The sequence below is a fragment of the Camelina sativa genome, chromosome 16 (genome assembly GCF_000633955.1).
Source record: "Camelina sativa cultivar DH55 chromosome 16, Cs, whole genome shotgun sequence".
In the NCBI taxonomy this organism is placed as follows: domain Eukaryota; kingdom Viridiplantae; phylum Streptophyta; class Magnoliopsida; order Brassicales; family Brassicaceae; genus Camelina; species Camelina sativa.
Window position 1 is genome coordinate 24,741,952 of NC_025700.1, and position 21,590 is coordinate 24,763,541.

General features: G+C 32.0%; 6 protein-coding genes across 6 annotated transcripts in view; 4 read left to right on the forward strand and 2 right to left on the reverse strand.

The window, feature by feature from the left end:
• The window catches only part of LOC104752273 (suppressor of mec-8 and unc-52 protein homolog 2), a 5,090-nt gene extending 2,773 nt beyond the window's left edge, over positions 1–2,317 (reverse strand). The window contains exons 1-8 of the mRNA XM_010474373.2: positions 2,133–2,317; positions 1,901–2,041; positions 1,770–1,819; positions 1,563–1,674; positions 1,425–1,473; positions 1,235–1,324; positions 615–683; positions 119–242 (exon numbers count right to left, since the gene is read on the reverse strand). Coding sequence (XP_010472675.1) covers positions 119–242; positions 615–683; positions 1,235–1,324; positions 1,425–1,473; positions 1,563–1,674; positions 1,770–1,819; positions 1,901–2,041; positions 2,133–2,179 — 682 coding nt within the window. The 5' untranslated portion in view covers positions 2,180–2,317. The remainder of the gene's footprint in view (positions 1–118; positions 243–614; positions 684–1,234; positions 1,325–1,424; positions 1,474–1,562; positions 1,675–1,769; positions 1,820–1,900; positions 2,042–2,132) is intronic.
• Positions 2,503–6,361, reverse strand: LOC104754009. The gene is made up of 8 exons (XM_010476172.2): positions 6,350–6,361; positions 5,689–5,758; positions 5,446–5,551; positions 4,493–4,605; positions 4,172–4,237; positions 3,696–3,805; positions 3,550–3,615; positions 2,503–3,389 (listed from the first exon to the last, which is right to left on the reverse strand). The coding sequence occupies exons 1-8, from the start codon at positions 6,359–6,361 to the stop codon at positions 2,667–2,669; spliced, it is 1,266 nt and encodes a 421-aa protein (XP_010474474.1). The 3' UTR covers positions 2,503–2,666.
• Positions 8,711–10,973, forward strand: LOC104752274 (UDP-glycosyltransferase 76D1-like). The gene is made up of 2 exons (XM_010474374.1): positions 8,711–9,160; positions 9,920–10,973. The coding sequence occupies exons 1-2, from the start codon at positions 8,749–8,751 to the stop codon at positions 10,372–10,374; spliced, it is 867 nt and encodes a 288-aa protein (XP_010472676.1). The 5' UTR covers positions 8,711–8,748; the 3' UTR covers positions 10,375–10,973.
• On the forward strand, positions 11,541–13,277 carry LOC104752276 (uncharacterized WD repeat-containing protein alr3466-like). The gene has a single exon (XM_010474375.1). It carries the CDS (start codon positions 11,653–11,655, stop codon positions 13,039–13,041), a length of 1,389 nt encoding a protein of 462 aa, XP_010472677.1. The 5' UTR covers positions 11,541–11,652; the 3' UTR covers positions 13,042–13,277.
• LOC104752277 lies at positions 14,946–15,682 on the forward strand. Its single transcript, XM_010474376.1, has 2 exons — positions 14,946–15,078; positions 15,152–15,682. Exon 2 carries the CDS (start codon positions 15,162–15,164, stop codon positions 15,549–15,551), a length of 390 nt encoding a protein of 129 aa, XP_010472678.1. The 5' UTR covers positions 14,946–15,078; positions 15,152–15,161; the 3' UTR covers positions 15,552–15,682.
• LOC104754010 (nucleobase-ascorbate transporter 3-like) overlaps positions 20,210–21,590 on the forward strand; it is a 2,391-nt gene continuing 1,010 nt past the window's right edge. Inside the window, exons 1-4 of the mRNA XM_010476173.2 lie at positions 20,210–20,534; positions 21,102–21,199; positions 21,287–21,463; positions 21,553–21,584. Coding sequence (XP_010474475.1) covers positions 20,381–20,534; positions 21,102–21,199; positions 21,287–21,463; positions 21,553–21,584 — 461 coding nt within the window. The 5' untranslated portion in view covers positions 20,210–20,380. The remainder of the gene's footprint in view (positions 20,535–21,101; positions 21,200–21,286; positions 21,464–21,552; positions 21,585–21,590) is intronic.

Consider the following 21,590-nt stretch of genomic DNA (forward strand, 5'->3'; position numbering starts at 1 on the left):
TCATGAAAATTATTTAACCAGTGTACGTGAATAGGAACTGCTAACTTAAAATCATTGTCACAATGCAAGTAAAGCTAAAAAATACACCAAAAGTATGCTCTTACATTATGCAAAATACCTTTACTGTCTTTTTCTTTCTTCTTCTTCTTGAGAACTTTCCCTGATGATCCAAGGCGAAGGTATGACATGATTTTAGCAATTCGATCTAGTACAGAACCATCAACATTGACTGTGACCAGTTCCTGTCGGAGAGATAAGAGAGAGCAATAATGCTTGTTAATGAAACAATTCTCGCATTTATTGCAGCAGTGATTTCAAGTAAAACTTTAAAATATGTTCAGTACACAAACATGTTTACCAATGCCAATTTTGGGTTAGAAGGAAAAAAAAGCATACTTAGGAAAATATATGCATGCTTCTACCAAAACCTACGACATATAATCAAAATATTAACTGTATTAATTACATCAACCCTGTCAAAGAAGAGGTTGCGGAGACCAGTATAATGGGCTTATGTCATTTGAATTACAAAGATCATTTCATATCTATCACTACCTACTGTCCTAAGAAATTTCCAGGATCAAGATGACTATTACACCAAGGATCTGACATACCTCGGGAACGGGGCAGTCAGCTTTACTCCTATATAACGTGGTTGGTATGTCATGAGTATAGCCACCCTCCTGAAAAGCAACATATATAGAAAGAATTAAAAGGGAATAACATTGATATTTGACATCAGATAGTGGCTGTTCGACATCACCAGGGAGGCCTTCAGAGGGCAGACTAAAATCATATTGTAAGATTAGCTAGCATAACTGGGACTAAATATCTCAAAGGAAACTTCATTCATAAAACTACCAAATTACGATAATTCAACTGACGTTTTTCTAGTATGGTGTCTCTATTTGCAAAAAAAGAATATGCTTTTTCAAGAAAACCAAAGACGATAGTAGTCAAATTAAAATATTTATATCAACCACTTCTGCTTATAAGAATATAAGATTCCTAACAAATAGACCATATCATGATTATATCATTAACAGAGTAATGCAAAGCAGCTTAAGCTACCTTGTTCAATTTTTTCCTGAGGCCTATGTATTTAAACCAATAGAGAAGATTTTAACCAGCTAATATTCGAAGAAGAATTGTCATGCAGAATACACATGTACGACAAACAAACAATGTAATAATATCGAATCTGCCTGTAAATAAATAAGTAAAAAAGCAGTACCATATCATAGACAAATGTCATTCTACCAGGAAGGAACATCTCATTAGACTTGATGATAGTTTGAGGCTTAACAATCCACTGGTAAACGGACTGAAAAAAGACACAAAAGACATGAGAAACAAACATCAAGCGTTATCAACATCCACAAAGTTTCCCCACATCAGCATAAATTCGAAACAAAATTGCATACCTTTGCAGCTGTGGTACGAAAAGTAACATGTTGAACTTCTTTAGGCGCACTGTCAAAGACAAAAACAAAAAAAATGTGCACTTGAATCAAACAAGCCAAAATGAGTCAATAAACAAAGTATAACCAAAAAAAACCCACCTAGTCTTGCCATCATCATCTTCACCATCAGGTTTCTTGACGATTTCGCTTCGTACTTTGTTCAACAGAGCATAATCCAATCCCTTAACCAAATGGGTATGCTCAACATCACCTACCCATATTAAACACACAAACATAAGCACCTCAAGGAAACAAATCAAAATCACAAAACGATCTCTGAAACAGACTTGTAAACCCATCACTAACCTCCAAGATACTTGCTGTTCTCAATAGATAGCTTTAGTGCATCAGCAGCACTACACAAAAACAGAAAATTAGAGAAACCCAATTACGATTATAATAGAGTAATCAGAAGAAAAGAAAAAACTGAGAGTTACCGGAGATCGACGGCTCCGGGAGGAGCAACGGCATGGAAAGAACCAAGCTCCGAAGGATCATAATCAGGATTTTGATTCTCTCTTCGTTCTTTAGCACGGTCTCTGTACTTTGGGTTATCGATTTCCTCTGATTTCTCCTCCCTTGGAACAAAAAGGTCACAAATTTAACATCTTCTCTCATGTTCAAAACCCTAGATTGAAAAAAAATAAAAAAACAGCCGAGATTACTGACCTCCGACGAGCAATCTTCTCCTTGTAATGAGATTTTGAGGAAGTCATTAGATTGCTATATCACTTGATATCCTGAAACAGAGGAATTCGATTTTGTACTCAATCTCTGTTTTTTTTTTCTTTTTTTTTTTTTCTTTTAGGGATTTAAGAGTGTTCTTCGATATCAGGCCGTTGTTGGTCGAGGTCAGGGACGATTAAAAAGTAAAAACTACCAATAAGGTTAACGATAATTTTAAGCAACTTTTTAACCCACACAAAGACATTAAAAAAGGTTTTCAATATATTTTGTAAAAACTGTAAACAAAAATATTAATTTAATCAACAAAAAATTATAATGATAATAATAATTTCCTTACACTAGTGAGTTACCATTTTGTTATCAAGAACCTATTACTGTTAGCTTAGATCAAAGATCAAATACAACATACAGTATATACAAGCAACATTCCCCAAAACGACGATACATATCTAACGTTATCTACAACCAAACTAGCCCCACATTAATCCTCATAGATGGATGTGTCCTAGAGACCAACTATTTCTCATTGAAAAAGAAGTGTAGTGTAGACTGCGTCTCTTTAGATTTCTTGATGTTAGACTTTCCCTTTCCTTGCTTCCTTCCAGATCTCCCACTGCTTTTAACATCTTCCAACCTCTCACAATGTTTCAGTGGCTTTTCTTGAGCTGAGAACACCTCGTAGTCTCGCTTTGTCCCAGTCTTTCCTGAAGACTTCTCGCTAAACTCTAAGCCACCTTCCTTCGAGGTCTGGTAAGTTAAATCTGTCTTCTGGTTTTCGTTTCCTGGTTTATCTTCAACAGCCTCATGCGGCTGAATCAATTCCTCAAGTGTAGTATACCGATGATGGTCTTGGGTCTCGGGTTCCTCTTTAGAGATTATTGGGAAATCAAGGTTGCAGGATCCAGCCGGTAAGCTGGCATTGCTCTCACCTGTTTCTTTAGTAAGACCAGTGTTCATGGATTTCCCTTCTCCATTCGTAACCTCCTCAACTTCATCCTTTACAACCGCTGATTTATCTTCAACAAATGGTTCTACTTTCACAATCTTTTGAAAACCAAGATTACTGGCTTCATTCGATATATCCTCGTCTACTTCTTCCATTTTCTTAATGCTGTCAACCGTAGGTTCCTCTTTCAAATCAGCTGTGATATCTGTCGACTTGGTTTCTTTGTCTGTTTTGGGCTGCTTTGTTGAGAAAAACTTCGAGATCAAGCTATTTTGTGAAGCCTTAAGCGGCATCTGCAGGTGGCACAATCCTTATTTTTAATTGAACAAATACATAGCTTGATGGACCAGAGTGTATTCAAAGACATGATCCTGCTAATATGTTTAATGCGACTTGACATGCAACTTGCAACCTTTAGATGTACACTAACGAAGGGAATCTGGTTGACCGTACCTGTTGAATACACTCTGGTCCATCAAACGTTGGTTTACCAATTGCAGCGGTTACTGGATACCATACCTGAAAGTTCAATCTAAAGTATGTGAAAAAGGAAAGATCATTACAACATACAGTAGAAGCCAGAAACAAAATTAGCTTACCAAATCCGATTTTTCATATGGTGAAAGTAATGGCTGCAGCTTCGTCGTCGATGGATCATCTAACCATGTGTCCACAGAATCCTTGTCACCAAGAATTACTGGCATTCTGTCTATGTGGAAAATAAACAAACCTCATTGTTAGCGCAAAATTCAGGACTGCCGTAACCAACAGCATCTTATAATGTCAGCTTTGAATAAGAAAACAGAAACAATACATTGCATAAACAGCCTTCCTTGTTTTGTTTTTTGTTATACCAGTCCCTTTAGCAGCAGTTCAAGATTCTCATGCAGCAGAGTCGTAATTACAAATGTATTTTTTTCAAAGAAGCTTATCAAATTAGACGTTACAAGAAAACAGAAACAATTCAATACTAGTATGATACTTGGAAGTTCATATCTCTGTTAATCTATGAATATGGAATACATCTCATTGAAGAAGAAAGCCACCCAAGATGGTTAGTGTATTCATTACTAACCATGGAGCCAATGGAGGGCTGAAGAGGAACTGGTTGTTAAGATCGTGAAGGTGTAAAGTGTCTCACCTGCAAGAAAAAAAAAAGAAGAAGTAAATGTTACTAAAAATTAAAACAGGCGAGATATTCTAGCTACCAAGAAGGACCTAAACCAAAGACGATCAAATTCATCAATTTTAAAAAAATTGTCGAGCAGGTCTTTCAAGTTCTGCTACACTTTTCCAATACACATACCTCAAAATTGGAAGTCTAAGAAATGTTTTAAGATCAGCTTCAAAAAGAATTTTCAGCAGAGTTTGTAATAAAATATGATCAACGGTTCACCTCCTGAGTTCTGCCAAGAATCATAAAGAGCAGCAAATACGAGAGGCCTCCCATCCTCGAAATGGATGTAGTAGGGTTGCTTTTTTGACCCTTCCTTTTTCCACTCATAGAACCTTCAAAATGAATCTGACTGTAAGTTCTTTTAAAGACTTTTATGCTATAAATACAAACATGTATTATAAAGAAAAGAAAAAAAAACTCACATCTGATCTAAGTATACAAACATCAGAACCTAGTTGAAAGATTGTATGAGATGTTGATCCCAAACCCACTGGCCCAACACTATACATTGATAATTGATAGTAATGCAGTTTACAAAATAACAGTAGATAACATGGATACAAACAATCTGATCCTACATATAAAAGAGCTTTCTAAGTAGAATTCCATTTAACAGAACGATTGCTTTCGAAGAATGTTCACAGAAACAGAACTCACTAACAAATCACTAGCCTTGAGATTATTAACCATGAAATGAGTGGAAAGATTATCAACCCACCTAAATTGCTCAAATATTAATTAATCATATAATTAATACTAAACTAATTAAATCAACTCACTTAGAACTTAAACAAAATCATCCATCCACTAGAGAACTCCAAACAAGGTTGTTCAATCATTTCAATAATATTTTTTTAATTTTTATTTATTAATTATCAAATTTTAATAATCTAAAATGAGAAAACAATTACTTAAATTATTTCTATTACATAAAATAGAAAACAATAAAATTTTACAAAATTTGGAATATTAAACATATTTTACAAAATTCGGAATTTTAAACATATTTTACAAAATTCAGAATATTAAACATATTTTACAAAATTTAGAATAAGATTATCAGTATTGATCTAATGAATTTGATAGTATAAGGTGTAAGCTAAATAATCTTAAAATGGAAATCAACAATGACATTATTAATGAGAAGCACAACAATGATCTCCAACAGAGACCTGGCTGGAGAACCAAACTTGAATGTGAACAATTGTTCACCAGATTGCACATCCCAGAGCTTAGCAGTCTGATCAGCACTACTAGTGATCAATCTTGACGAGTCTCCTAAGAAATCACAACAAATCACTAAACATTAATCTTTAAAAGACTAAACCTTAAACTGAATCCATTCCATCCACTCTATACTAACTGAATTTGAGAAGATGAGACACTTACGTTGTACCTAAGGTACGTCAATGGACGTTCAGGTCTCTTCATCAAGATCGGTGATATCCTCGATTCTAGGGTTTGATCATGCGAAGAGCTTTGAATCTGTAAAAAACAAAATACGAAATCGATTCAATAGAAAAACCGAAAGATAATAGAAAAGAGAGGATCGAGAGAGAAGAGAGAATTGGGTCTAGAACTATGGATTGATTCGCCTTCCATTCGCCGTCTGGATCGAGAGAGAAAAGAGAGGATCCAGAGAGAAGAGAGGGAAAAAAAATCCCTTTTATATTTTTGCGTCCACGAATCCGAATGTGTCACGTAGCGTTGCTCTCTGGGTTGCTCAATTCTTTCCTTGAGAAACGATTCTCTACTTAATAAACCGAAAAATGAGTTTTTTATTTGGTTTTTGGGCCCCAAATTGAAGAGCAATTATGATAGTAACTCCCAGTGGAAATGCTCTAAGTGATTGAAGGAAAGTGAGAGTATTTTTTGGTTGCTGAACTTGATAGCATCTACAGTAAATGTACAAGATTTATATCTTAGTATCTAAATAGATGATTACATAGTTCTGATAAAATTTTCTTTTTCAACACTATTTTATTTGAAACTTTGATTAAAATCACAATCTATCTATCTATATTATTATTTTCACAGCATTTTTCAGAAGAAGGCTTGAAGTTGGGCAATATTTACATCATATGCCATTGTAATTAAAACATTTAATACAATTTTTTTTTTTTAATTAAATTAAAAAAATCGAGTATGGAAATATATATTTCCCTAAATATCTGAACAACATCAATTTCTATTTTCCTTTTTAATTATAAGTTATAAAATGTTTTAATGAAAAAAGAAACTATAATATCTTACCTTATTCAATTTTGATTTTCCATAATTGGTTTGACATTATACATGTTTTCCATTATACATAAATTGTTTAATGTTTTCTATGTTAAAGTGAATAGAGCAATTGATGTCAAAAATGGGTAGAAAAAAATATAAAAATAAACTAATAATGTATGATTTTATTATACTATATATATATATATTGTTTTAACCTCCACAAAATGATATATGTTTTTGACTAAAAAAACATGTGTCATTTATAGAGTTATGATGTCAAATACAAATATATATATATATATATATATATATATATCCTGTTGCACAATTTAAATAGTGAATACATCAAATTTAGTCATATGAGTAATATCAATAATATTATCTGTGTAAATATCAATAACAATACTAAAAAAAGCAACAATAATTTATGGAAAATTTTATTTATCCACGGGTCCAAACCTAAACTAAAAATAATCATAAGAATGTGATGAGATTTAGGTTAATATTAGTACACTTATATATTTTTGCGGGTTGGTTTAAAAACACAAACAAAATATTTTAAAACTTAATTTTACATGAAAGGAGTTAAAAATCAACACTAACCCGCTCCATCATACTCAGATACAAAACTAACTATTTCTTTTAATAACTATTTTTTTTACTATACATGGGTCCAAACCTAGACTAATAATAAGTATGTGATGAGAATTAGGTTAATATTAGTACACTTATATATTTTTGCGGGTTGGTTTAAAAACACAAACAAAATATTTTAAAACTTAATTTTACATGAAAAGAGTTAAAAATCAACACTAACCCGCTCCATCATACTCAGATACAAAACTAACTATTTCTTTTAATAACTATTTTTTTTATTATACACGGGTCCAAACCTAGACTAATAATAAGTATGTGATGAGAATTAGGTTAATATTAGTACACTTATATATTTTTGCGGGTTGGTTTAAAAACACAAACAAAATATTTTAAAACTTAATTTTACATGAAAAGAGTTAAAAATCAACACTAACCCGCTCCATCATACTCAGATACAAAACTAACTATTTCTTTTAATAACTATTTTTTTTATTATCCACGGGTCCAAACCTAGACTAATAATAAGTATGTGATGAGAATTAGGTTAATATTAGTACACTTATATATTTTTGCGGGTTGGTCTAAAAACACAAACAAAATATTTTAAAACTTAATTTTATATGAAAGAAGTTAAAAACCAACACTAACCCGCTTAATCATACTCATAGACAAAACTAACTAATTTCAAATTGGTGAATAAGAAAATTTAAATAATTTTATACTAACTACAAAGTATTATATATATTAACAGATGTTTACTTTCACAACAACTAATTTTGATTGATTAAATTCCAAAATAAAAGAATTTTGATTAATTAAATTTCAAGTGAAAATAATAATTTTTAAATAGATAAAGAAAATAAAATTACAAATATCTCAATATTATTGTAAAAGAGTTTAAAACATATATTTGATCTAACATAATGTTTTTTTAGTAAGTTATATAAAATATACAAAAATACATAATCCCGCAGTGTACCGTGAGTTAAAATCTAGTGTATGTTTAAACGTAGAGAATTTGTTAGAAATGATTTTTTTGAGATTCCCTTTTTCCAAAATACCCTTTTTGGAATATTTTTATTTTTGTCATCTTTTGCACAATTACAATATGTTAAGTTAATTTTTAGAATTTTTTTTAGGTTTGGATTCTCTATTTTACATTTAGTATATAGTTTTTAGGGGTTAACATTTAATATTTGAAGTTTAGGTTTTAGAATTTAATTATTTTATATATTAAAAAGGGGTACTTTTGAAAATGAACACAATAAAATGATATTTTTAAAAAGTGAAAAATGAGATTTCAATCCCTTTAAATATATCACATAACTAGCATCGTTTTCATGTTATTGCTAGTGGTTTGTACTAACCAGGTCTAACCACGTTGCTAAATCAATTTTTAATCCGTTTAAAGGTAGTTAACAAATAGAAAAAACGTTTGTAAGTTGTAATGTCACATTTATTTATTAAAGAAAAAACAAGTCTTGTTTCCACGAAGTTACTCCATCTACTAAATCAACAAGCAGATCATCAAATTTGTCTTTTATAAAGAAAGAATCAAACTCCAGGATTTTGTCTTAATAAAGAAACAATCAAATTTGTCTTTATAAGCAAACAATCAAACTCAAGAACCAGTTGAAGAAAATTAGAATATCATGGAAGAGATTCGCCAGAGAAGACTGTTGATGGTCCCAGCACCGTTCGAAGGCCATTTACCTTCGATGATGAACTTAGCCTCCTACCTTTTTTCCCAAGGCATTTCAGTCACAGTTGTTCAAACCCAATTCAACTTCAAAGATCTCTCTGCTAGCTTCCCTGATCTCAACTTCTTCACCATAAAAGAAGGCATGTCAGAATCCGCTATATGTGAACCCATTTTGAAAGAGTTTCTAACTATCCATGATGATGTTGAGTTTATCATATATGATGAATTTGTCTACTTCCCTCGAGGTGTTGCAGAAGATCTTCATCTTCCCAATATGGTCTTTAGTCCTTCTTCGGCCGCTACTTCGATCAGCCGGTGCGTGCTTATGGATAACCAAGCAAAAGGGTTACTTCCTCCACAAGGTACCCCCCCCTCTTTTTTTGTGTTGCTACTTTGTATATATTACTGCGACACGGTCCGATGTTGACATGTGTTTAAAAAATAATAGTTTGTATACATTTGTACATAGTAATTTGCATGTCTTTATCCGATTTTATTTTAAAATAAAAAATAAAAATAAAACTATATCAAAAACAAAATTTACATATGCTAATTTTAGTTATTGGTTAATCAGATATGCTAATATATCGAGAAATTGAGTTCATTTAGTATGAATATTAACAATTATACATTGAAGTTTAAAATAACTGTATAAGTTATTTAAAAAAAATCATTTAATTGTATAAAAAGTATATTTATCATGATACTTTGGTTTTTCGTAAGTAAAACACACAAAAGTAATGAGATTAAAAAAAAAAAAAAAAAAAAAGCTGATATGAATGGATTTTCCATTTTTCTCATAATTTTTTTTTAAAATAATTTAAATATTTATCTCTTTATCATTTTACTGTTTCCATACTAATTTAGTTTACATAAAATATTTTTTTGTCAAGATAATATGAACAATTCTATAACTGATAGTACCAGTCCTGGTCGGTCCTCAAAATGGACATTTTTATCTTTCATATATGTGATCACAACGAACCATATACATTACGCGGGATCTTATATATAGTTGTCTTATATAAAGTTATAATGTATGTAGTATTTATAAAAATGTGAAGAATTCATTTTGAAACGTTTTACCGTATGATGATGATTTGAGTCAATTTCTACGACAGAAGCATTATCTCAGCTTGAAGAAATGGTGCCAGAATTTCATCCCTTTAGGTTTAAAGATCTGCCTGTAACAGCTTATGGATCTATGGAGAGATTAATGATACTTTACGAGAATGTAAGCAATAGATCTCTATCTTCTGGCATAATACACAATTCTTCAAATTGCTTAGAGAGCTCATTCATATCAACTGCACAAGAGAACTGGAGAGTTCCCGTGTACCCGGTTGGTCCACTCCATATGACGACCAATCCCGCTACGTCATGTCCGAGTTTATTTGATGAAGAAAGAAACTGTCTCGAATGGCTTGAGAAGCAAGAAACAAACTCCGTGATATACATAAGCATGGGCAGCTTGGCGATGACACAAGAGATAGAGGCTTTGGAGATGGCCATGGGATTTGTTGAGAGTAATCAACCTTTCTTGTGGGTGATCCGACCAGGCTCGATAATCGGATAAGAGTCCTTAGACTTCTTACCGGAACAATTTAGGCAAACGGTAACCGACGGGAGAGGTTTTGTAGTGCAATGGGCTCCACAGAAAGAGGTGTTAAGGCATAGAGCAGTGGGAGGGTTTTGGAACCATTGTGGATGGAACTCATGCCTGGAGAGCATAATTAGTGGCGTACAAATGATTTGCCTGCCGTATTCTGGTGATCAGAAAGTTAACACTCGACTTATGTCACATGTTTGGCAAACCGCGTTTGAGATCGAAGGTAAATTGGAAAGAGGAATTGTAAAGATAGCTGTGAGGAGGCTCATTTTGGATCATGAAGGCGTAGAAATGAGAATGAGAGCCATTGGACTAAAGGAGGAGATTGAAGCTTCTGTCAGAATAGGAGGCTCTTCTCACAGTTCTTTAAACAGTATGGTCGACAGTATCATGTCATTAACATCATTACGATCGCCTCCAAGCCAGAACATAAAATGAGAAAAAGACTCACAATTATTTGTATCATTAACGAAGTAGTTGATTGTGCTTGTCGTTAGAATGAAACCAATCTAGGTGGTATCACTCGGGTTCCCAACAAGCAGAATCACATATCTACCTATAATATGTTCAATACAAAATCGAGTAATTTTCATATTAAAAAAAAAAAAAAATTAAAGATATATTAACTCAATCAGATGTGTATACTACTGATCCGTAAACCCTGGAACCAAAAAGTGATAGCTCGACTTTAAAATGATCAGATTCATAAAATGATAAACTCAATAATAATAGCTAATGATGAGTCCTAGAAATATGGTTTATGAACCCTATTAGTCGTTTGACGACATGGGATACGATTTATGCCTACTTTCTATTGATTTCATTCTATTCTTGTTGAAACTTATTTTGACAGGAAATTTCTTCTGCTCCTTTCAGAACTACAAATCTATTTTAAGGGAAGAAACAAATAGGGAAAAAAAAACCTAGGAGTTAGAACATCAATTTGCAACGTGTAAAATGAAGTAACAAGAGTTTTCCTGAAATAGATTAAGTTGACGGACACGGTGGTGAACCACTGAATTGTAACATCAATAATTAAAAAAGGTTTAACCAATCATTCTTCTATCGCTTCCTGCCACAGCTATATTTGCATGACACCATCGTTCTAAGCTAAAAAAAACAAACCCTTTCAATCTCAATCTAATTTTTAACCTTCCCCTTTTTTTTCCTCTCCTCACAAATTACTCAATTTAAAATTGTAATCTTTTTGAGGAGAACGAGAAGGTGGTAGTACTATATTCCATAATGTTCGCGGAGGCGGATAGCATTCCTAGGGCAAAATATGGCAACATGATGCATTCTGATCCGAATCTTTCCTCCACCATGACCCAACAAACAGAGGAAGGGTACGGCATACGCAACAGCAGTGCATCTGCTGTTGGCACGGGCATGTATGATAGAATGAGTTGTGAAGGATCACCAATGATGATGTCTCCTTGGAACCAAGCAACTCCATTTACTCAAACACAATGGTCTAGTGTTGAAGAAAATCTACCCCAAAATGGCCTTATTGGTTCCCTTGTTCGTGAAGAAGGTCATATTTATTCTTTAGCTGCCACCAAAGATCTTCTTTATACTGGTTCTGATAGCAAGAACATACGTGTGTGGAAGAATCTTAAGGAGTTTAGTGCATTCAAATGTAACAGTGGATTGGTAAAGGCCATTGTTATTTCAGGCGAGAAGATTTTCACAGGTCACCAAGACGGAAAGATTCGGGTTTGGAAAGTCTCCCCTAAGAACCAGAGCTTGCACAAACGCTCTGGAACGTTACCAACTTTGAAAGATATATTCAAGGCATCTCTCAAACCAAGAAACTATGTTGAGGTGAAGAAACACCGCACTGCTCTTTGGATCAAACACGCCGATGCTGTTTCATGTTTGAGCTTAAACGTTGAACAAGGGTTGTTGTATTCTGCTTCTTGGGACCGGACCATTAAGGTGTGGAGGATTTCTGATTCAAAATGTCTAGAATCGATCCCAGCTCACGATGATGCTGTAAACTCGGTGGTGTCAACAACGGAGGCGATTGTTTTCTCTGGATCAGCTGATGGGACAGTCAAGGCATGGAAGAGAGACCAACAAGGAAAACACACAAAACATACATTAATGCAAACACTAACAAAACAAGAGAGTGCAGTCACAGCTTTAGCTGTAAGCAAGAATGGTGCGGCTGTGTACTTTGGTTCGAGTGATGGTTTGGTCAATTTTTGGGAGAGGGAGAAGCAATTGAACTACGGTGGTGTTCTCAAGGGCCATAAGCTTGCTGTCCTTTGCCTAGAAGTGGCAGGAAGTCTTGTCTTTAGCGGATCAGCTGATAAGACAATATGTGTGTGGAAGAGAGATGGAAATATTCATACATGCCTTTCTGTACTAACAGGTCACACAGGTCCTGTAAAATGTTTGGCTGTAGAAGCAGATCGCGAAGCTTCAGAACGTTCAGACAAAAAATGGATTGTATATAGTGGAAGCTTGGATAAGTCAGTAAAAGTATGGGGAGTTTCAGAATCTTTCATTGACATGAACCAAATGGTTATGATGCAACAACAACATGTTATATCGCATTCTGAGGCTTTCATGTCTGATGGCAGTTTCTCTTCATCAGCTGGTGGAGCTAGCAGTCATCGACGACCCTAATCATGGTTTGTGATTTGGCCTTCAAAATACCAACTCTGTCTGAATTATTCATTTGTTTTACTGTTAATTTGAATGAAAAGGAACTAAAAAGAAAAATCTAGTTTTATGATGCAGTATTGTACAATATGGAGTTGAGTTCGAACTACTAATTTATTTTTTTTGTTTATTATAAAGGTTTGTTGTAATTTTCTTATATTTGTGATGAAACCTGTAACTTTTTCAAACTTGAAAATAATTATGACTGTTGTAAACTTAGATAGTAGTGCATGCATCTCGTAATAATTAAGTGCTTTCTTCCATATTTTATTGTTGCTAATTCCATAACAACAGTCACTAATACTATGCAGTCCTCAAAATTACAACGAAAAAAAACGGGAAAATCACATTTTAAACATTCAAAGTATCGTTGAGTAGCACTTTAACCCTTGAGTTTTTTTTCACTAACACTATAAACCTTAAAAATGATTTCACTAACACTTTAAACCTTAAAACTAACTTTTCTATTTGCATCACCATGAAAGATGACAGAACAGTAATATCCGTCAACGTGAAATAGTTAAACTATGCTTGTTTGATTTAAATACTTGTTTCTTTAATTAAATTAAATTGAATTATTTATTATGATTGATAAAAAAATTAAAAATACATCAAAGCAAAAAAAAATGAAGAATCAGAGGTAAGGTTAAAACATTTGACAAATGTAAAATTGAAGACAACAACATATTTAGAAAATTCATTGATTTATAATGCGAAGTCAATCAATTTGAATCAAAATCCAGTGGAGATGCATTTATTAAAAGGATTAATAATGTAAAGAATAACGCCGTAACATTTTTGTCTACATTGAAGATGAACACAAATTTTTTCTTTTTATCTATTTATTTATCTATAGAAACGAAAACTAATTCAAATTTAAATTAAACTAATATAGTATAACTATTTTGCGTTAACGGATATTATTATTCCGTTGGCGGTACAAAAATTAAAGTTAGTTTTAAGGTTTAAAATGTTAGTAAAATTACTTAAAGGTTTAAAGTGTTAGTAACATTATTTTAAAGGTTTATAGTGTTAGTGAATTTCTCTCGAGGTTTAAAGTGTTATCCAGTGATACTTTCAAGGTTTAAAACGTGATTTTCCCGGAAAAAAAACTGAAATTAAAGATAAATTTAATAATCCCAAGAAACTAAAAATATATATACATAATATGTAAACATACATTTTAAATTATGTAAATATATGAAATATTTTAAGAAAAGCTTAGTCTCATAACTAAATTTTGAAAAAAGAAGAGAGTAAATATGTGATAGCTTATAAAATCTTCGTGTAACTTTATTTTATAATATGAAACATCTTCATAAAATATGAAAAAATCTCATAAGAAATTATTTTTTTACAAAAAAAAAAAACTTTAACAATAAAATAAGTTGAACCAATGGTGGTGTTTTGAAGAAATTATATTGTTATCAGATAATTATTTGTTTGTATTGTTTTTTTTTTGTCGTCAATTATTATTAGTTTGTATAGAGGTGGATATTTACAATCCTTTTTATTGTAGGATTAATTAATAATTGACTGTATAATTTCTTTAGTTATGGTATTATATAATTGATTGTATAATTTTCTTAATCTTTTTCTATCTAAATCCTTTTATTTTTAAATTATAAACTTAAAAATTAGAATAAGTTTATATTTTACAATTTCTAGTTTTACTGAGAAAATACTAATAAGAATTATCTTAATATATTTTCAAAATTAAATTAAAATTGTTTAATTTTTCTTTTTATATACTTATTAGAAGAAGAAAAAAAAGGGTCCAGGAAAAAAACAAATAGGTAAAGCGATGAGAAACGTGTGTTCACAGAGATAATTGATAAAGAAGAAGTAAATCCATCTCGGGCCGTAATTGGCTGTGTGGCAATCACACCCTCCTTATCCAAAATCTCCTCCTTCCTTAAAACTAAGCTTCACCTTCTTTTGCTTCTCTTTTTCTTTTGAGTCGCTTCACTTGTCTTTGCATCCCTTCAAACTCATCCACAGGTATTCAATAATATTCTCTCAATTCCGATCATTACCCATTTCTTGAATCTTCCCTTTTCTTCTTTTTATTCAGCATAAAAGGAATGGCGACAGCAGCAGCAGCACCAGCAGTGATCTCATGGACAAGATCGGGCATTGTGTCCAAATCCGGACAAACCCAGAAGAAGAAAACTGAGATGAAAGTTTCTTACATAACTGGACTGAATTCATATGGTGGTCTCAAGGCACAGAACAACAACAACAAGGTTGTCTCAATGGGATCACCACTCTGCACAGAACAGTGCTTTGCTAATGTTGTGATGTCTCTCAAGGGAAGAAGAGGCAGTGGAGGAGCCTTATCCACCACATGTAACGCCGTGGGAGAGATTTTCAAGATTGCAGCTATCATGAATGCTCTTACTCTTGTCGGTGTTGCTGTTGGATTCGTTCTTCTTCGAATCGAGACCTCTGTTGAAGAAGCTGAAGCCGAGTAAATAGAGTAAATTTGCTCTTCTTATAAATTTTATATATAATTTTTGTTATTGATGTTGTCAAGCTTCGGTATAACTTGACGGGATACAACATGTTACATTTGTTAATGAAGCTCTTTTCTTGGTAGATGTTATTGGGAAGCCTCACTAATTTAATAACTCTGCATCTACTGTTTTTTATCCATCGTCTCAATTGCTTCATATAATCTTGCTTTGTGAGGTAGCCATTTCAGCACTTTAATTGTTTACATAAGAGAGTTATTATAACGGTTAGGATACAAATCGTAAGCTAGCAAATTCATCTTAACTCAATTAGATAAAGTTGAACAATATGATGGAGCATTGAGGATCAACCATCGAGCTCGGGCTATTGAAACATCATGTGTCCCTCAATTGATGAAGTATATGGAACAAACGTTGGATCCATACTTATTCAAACATAGCCAGCCCTTTCTCATCGTGCAACCAAAATATGAAGGCATCCCTTTGGGACCACCATTGGTCTTGCCATGTTAAGTCCTCAGCGCAAGCCCTCCACAAAATCCCTCTGTGGTAACTGATGCATTCATCCTAAGATCAACACTCTAAATAGTGTTGGGGATAGTCTTTGCAACCAAGAAACAAAAAGGATTCTAGGATCAAAGGATGTAAATTTATAGGTCACACAGAAGTTGCGGAAAGGCCTCTTATATTCCAGCTGAACCTACTTTTGGATATGATGTATGTACTTAAGGAAGAACAAGATTTCTTGTGGATATTACACACCTGCAAGAGATGATGATCTGACTAAAAAGAGTTTTAGAATAAAAAATATAAATAGATGAGTTCTCTAAAGAGTGTACAAGAACTTGTAAAGAACGGAAAAAGAAAAGAACAAGCCTTGAAACAACTTAGAAGGCTGCCCTTGAAAATACAACGCATTAAAGATAAAAATTTGAAATTAAAAGATAACTTGATCGTGCTCCTTCTCTTCTTGTTGGAAAAAGGGTCTTATTAGGCTTTTGGTTCAACAAATGGGCATCGGCGAAGTGAAACAATTAACTCATTAAAAACCTTGTCAAGAAAACCTTTAGGGACAAAACTAACAAGGTAAAAAGAGTATAACCATGACACTTTTCACATTTATCGAAATCTCTTAGCTTGAATCAAAACAAAAGTGGTTCCATACATGTTGTCTTGATCACTTTGGCTCCACATTTGATTAAGCAATCCTCCAACAGTTTGGTTAACTTAAACATCTTAAATATTGTAAACTTATTCTAAATTTTTTTAAACTCTAATCTTTTTATCATACTCTCAAGCAGGCCCGGCATGCATATGCACATGGTCCATTAAATTTTTGGGGGTTTTTTTAGTTAGTCCAAATCTTTTTAATTTTCTTCTTTTACATGGGAAATGGGTCCAAATTTTTTTTTTTTTACTCTGGTCCATATAACTATTAAGCCGGGCCTACTCTCATGTTAGCCTATTTAATTGAACATCAGAATAAACACCACACCAATATCCTAGCTAGTCATATATATACTACAAGCATTTAATTCTCTTTTGCCCCAATACCATCAATTTTTTAAAGAAAATTGAACATCATAATTGTACTAGATATTCCTAGTTGTACTAGTTGCACCTTGTATAGTGGGATTTAAACTAACTGGTTTAATTATATTTAATCTTTAACAACCTTTAATAAAGATAATATTATCTTTTTAACATTGAGGGGTTTTTGAGAAATTGTTTTGATGGAAAAGGGGATATGAGATTTTAGTCCTATACTACTATATTAATTGGGAAGTACAAATATAAAACTAACTTTAAAATGTGTAAAAAAATTACATTCTATTGCCATTAGAAAAATTTAACTAAGCGTACTTAATTAATAAAAAAATAAAAACGCTGACAGATCAAATATAAAAAAATCTAGAAAAAAAAATATATTTTCTCTCTCTAATAAATTATGGACGAAAATTACTAAATAGAATTTTTTAAAAATATAAACCAATCAGAATGTCAAAAACTAAGATTTTATATCTAAGTACACAATATAATTATTTTTAATAACTAAATTTCAAAGCTTTTGTTAAGGTTTCAAATTATGATTCTCCTATCATCTTTATTTTCTTTTATTTACAAATTGTTTGGAATTTTCATATAATACTTATGATTAGTAAAATGCATATTTTTCTGCATATGTTGTGATTTAAATTTTTTAAAACGAAGATATATTACTCAATCTAAAAAAAATGTGTGTTTTAATTTCCACATTGGCGGGTTGGTAAAACTAAATTTATATAGATGATAAATTAATAATTTTATTTGTTCGCAATTATAATATTAAAAATACTATTTCATATTTCACAAATAATAATGCAAATACAACAAACAAACAATATAAAAATGTAACATACGTCAAAAAATAAAATACTATAATATTCTCACATAATTATTATTCAAAAAGACTAATAGATTTACAGAACAATTAAAATAAATATTATCTCAAATAAAATAATTTTTAAAAAAATAACAATAATTTTTATTATTATATTAGAATTTTTTTTTCAAAACGTTGACCCATGCTTAGCACGAGATATCTTCTCGTATATAATTGTTTGTCATTTCACACACCGTAGTTATTCCCCAGAAACATAATCGAAAAACGATCTTAGGTAGATTGTGCAGCCATATCGGCTAGAGACAATCATAAATTTACATCAATAACATCTAAGAACCACCTTAAAAGAATATGCATATCATTAGTTATATATTTGATGGAGCTAGATGTTTTATGAAAAATATAAACTGCGCATACATACAACTTTGCTTAGATTTATCAAATTAAATTATCTTTGCTCACGAGTCACGACTAAGACAAAAAAAAACCCCACCAACGGCAGACCCAAGTCAATGCATTTCTTTCTTTTTTTTCTCCCAAAATATTGTGTAGAAACTAAAAATCAACGCACGAGTCCTAGACTTATATATACATAGGTGAGTCCTAAACTTATATATACATAGGTGAGTCCTAAACTTAAATAGATATATAAAGGATGCTGAGTCACTTCGTAGGTGGTGATTCAAAATCAAGTTCGCCATTGAAGTAGTCAGATATTGTCATCAAAGCACTAAACAAACGTGAAATGAGGATAAACTACTGATGGAATCATGGGAAAGCACACAAAATACAACATAAACTACGTGAATATTATATTATTCGAAATCGAACGTAGTTGATCATACTGATTTCGAGTATAATAATATCATCGAATATAGATTCAATTATGGTGATGTTTATTGCTTATTTCTTTTACATATATAATAATAAGTTGGTGGTCATAATTTGAAACTATAAAAACCTAAGATTTTATACGGTTACAAAAATAAGTGTCTTTGTACCACACCCAAATTAGTAAAAAAGAATTTGTAATATATGTAATATATAAGTATATAACTGAACTTTTCAAGTCAATTAATGACTTAATTGAAAAAATGAATTTATGTATGGGTTAATATATTTAAAATTTTTAACTACAAATATCTCCTATATATTAACACAGAAACATCATTTTTCACATATCGTCGTCAGAGAAGTCGAGACACATTTAACTTTTTATCTTCATATTCAAAAGAAAAGATTTTATCCCATGTGATTGGTAAGAATAGAATCATGTTATCTTCCAAGATTTTGGAGAATGAATTGCCTTAATGGAATCCTAACATACCATTACCATAGTTGTGAAGCATGTTACAATAGGTAGATTGTGGATTCTGATTGCTTCAATTCCCATCCAGATATGAAATCAAATTATCTAAACTTGAGCTCTTTTTGGCTGAGCTTCCCTTCCCGGGTCTGGTGATTTACTTCGCAGTTTGCACATATTTTTTCTTTTTCTTGATGACCTAGTTTTCTCATACGTTTATTCCATATTCTCAATCCATTGCATCATACTTCTGATATTGTATTAAACTAACACCATATTCTCTTATATCTAGAAAAAAAAATACATGAATTTAATGGTGGTTATTTAAGATTTTGAAGGTCTATTCTACATTGCTTTAGTTAACGAATATTTTATGTTGGTTCTTTGTTCAACAACGAATATCTATCATAAGATATGTTTTTTCATTGACTATCTTTACTCCAAAATTTAATATGATTTATATCTACATTTTATTAAAAATTCTTATAGTTGATGCAATATAAGTGTTCTACTAGAATTCTTATAATTGATGCTTCTTATAGTTGATGCTTTTTATAGTACTATAATATGGATTGGTTTGAAAGTAAAGCAATTATTCGTAAACCTAATTAATTTTAATGAAAGGAAAATGATAATAATTCAAATGAGGTCATAATAACATCACAAGACATTAAAAATAGTGATAAGAAGTAGACCAAAAAACAAGAAATGCTAATAAAGACAACAAAAGGATGACAAAAAGAAACTTCAATATTCCTATTAATAAATAATTACAAGTACATTTCAAAAATAAACAATTAAAACTTACACCTAATGGAGAGTTAATATTTTATTCTTTCGAAGTTTGAACAAATATAAATATACCCTTTATTTACTCAAAGAAAAATAAAAATAAAAACTCTGTTCCTTCTCGCACAAATTAAACAAGTGACTTTTTTATATATAAATCTTATTAGTTATAGTATTTATCTTATTAGTTCTCTCTAGTCTCGAGATTCGCTTTTCTCCTGCTAACTTCTTTTTATCATCTTCTCTTTGTCGGTTTGATTTGGAAAACTTTCTGCAACTAAAAATAAAAAAAGAGAGATTCCTAAAGTTTCATCTCAAAGATCCTTTCAAAAAGAAAAAACCAATAAAAGAATGGTTGAAACTGGACACCATCAACATCCACCGGCACCGGCTGCAGCCGGTTATCCGCCGGTTCCATCCATGGCGGTTAACAGAGGACCAACTTGGGCTCCGGCTGAGCAACTTCATCATCTTCAATATTGCATCCACTCTAATCCTGCTTGGCGTTAGTCTCTCACTACTTTTTTGTTGGTTACTTTATTTTTGGATTCAGATGTTAAAAAAAAAAAATTAAAAATTTATTAGTATTTGTTTCAAAGTCAAAAGTTACATAAGAGTTCACTTCTGTCTCTCTCCTTAACTGCTTTCTGTTGTGTCTTAATTTGTTTCCTAAAAGAATATTTTAGATCTCAGAATCTGATTCGAAGCTTTTATTTCCTCTGTTTTGACTTATATTTTAGCTTGTGTGTTGGGGCTAATTAGCTTTTAAACTATTAATAAAATCTTGTATAATTGTTCATGAGACATACTAATTGATTAAGATTAAAGAAACGGTATGGTTATTATTACCTTTTTTTTTTATGAAGTTAATGGTGAATCCAAAATGCTACAAGGAGCTGAATCCCTAGAAGTTATTAGTGTGGGGTGTTATGTAAAATGAAATGGTACTAGTGTTTAATCATTACAAGAAATGCCATATTAAGGGATTTTATAACATGGAGATTCTATTATTGTTTCCTTTTAAGAACTATTTTTTGTTTCATTTCCATTAACAATTAGGGTTTTGTTACAGATGAGACGGTTGTACTGGCTTTCCAGCAATACATCGTTATGCTCGGGACTACTGTCTTACTTGCCAACACACTTGTGCCACCAATGGGTGGAGATCCTGTATGTTGTGGTTTTGGTTTTGGTTTTTGATCCGCTTTATCGGAATGTTCTAAGGTATTTATAGCAGACTGTTTGGTGTTTTGTCAGGGTGATAAAGCGCGGGTTATTCAGACTATATTGTTTATGTCTGGAATAAACACGTTGCTACAAACGCTTATAGGGACTAGGCTTCCAACGGTTATGGGAGTTTCGTTCGCATACGTTCTTCCTGTATTGTCTATCATCAGAGATTACAACAATGGTCAATTCGATTCTGAGAAACTGGTAAAAAGCTCGGTGTATACTTCCACGCTACTTTTGCTTTTCGTTTTCTTGTTTATTTACTTTGATATATATGCTGTTTCTGCTAACAGAGATTCCGGCATACGATGAGAACCGTACAAGGGTCCTT

Excerpts from the sequence above, each read along its gene's own strand:
- LOC104754009 (XM_010476172.2), bottom strand. Across the intron at positions 5,552-5,688 it reads CTTGATGAAGAGACCTGAAC|GAGACTCGTCAAGATTGATC; the intron begins GTCCATTGACGT and ends GTGATTTCTTAG. Across the intron at positions 3,390-3,549 it reads GACCAGAGTGTATTCAACAG|ATGCCGCTTAAGGCTTCACA; the intron begins GTACGGTCAACC and ends TGCCACCTGCAG.
- LOC104752277 (XM_010474376.1), top strand. The coding sequence starts at position 15,162 with ATGGCGACAGCAGCAGCAGCACCAGCAGTGATCTCATGGACAAGATCG.
- LOC104752274 (XM_010474374.1), top strand. The coding sequence starts at position 8,749 with ATGGAAGAGATTCGCCAGAGAAGACTGTTGATGGTCCCAGCACCGTTC. Across the intron at positions 9,161-9,919 it reads AGGGTTACTTCCTCCACAAG|AAGCATTATCTCAGCTTGAA; the intron begins GTACCCCCCCCT and ends TTTCTACGACAG.
- LOC104752276 (XM_010474375.1), top strand. The coding sequence starts at position 11,653 with ATGTTCGCGGAGGCGGATAGCATTCCTAGGGCAAAATATGGCAACATG.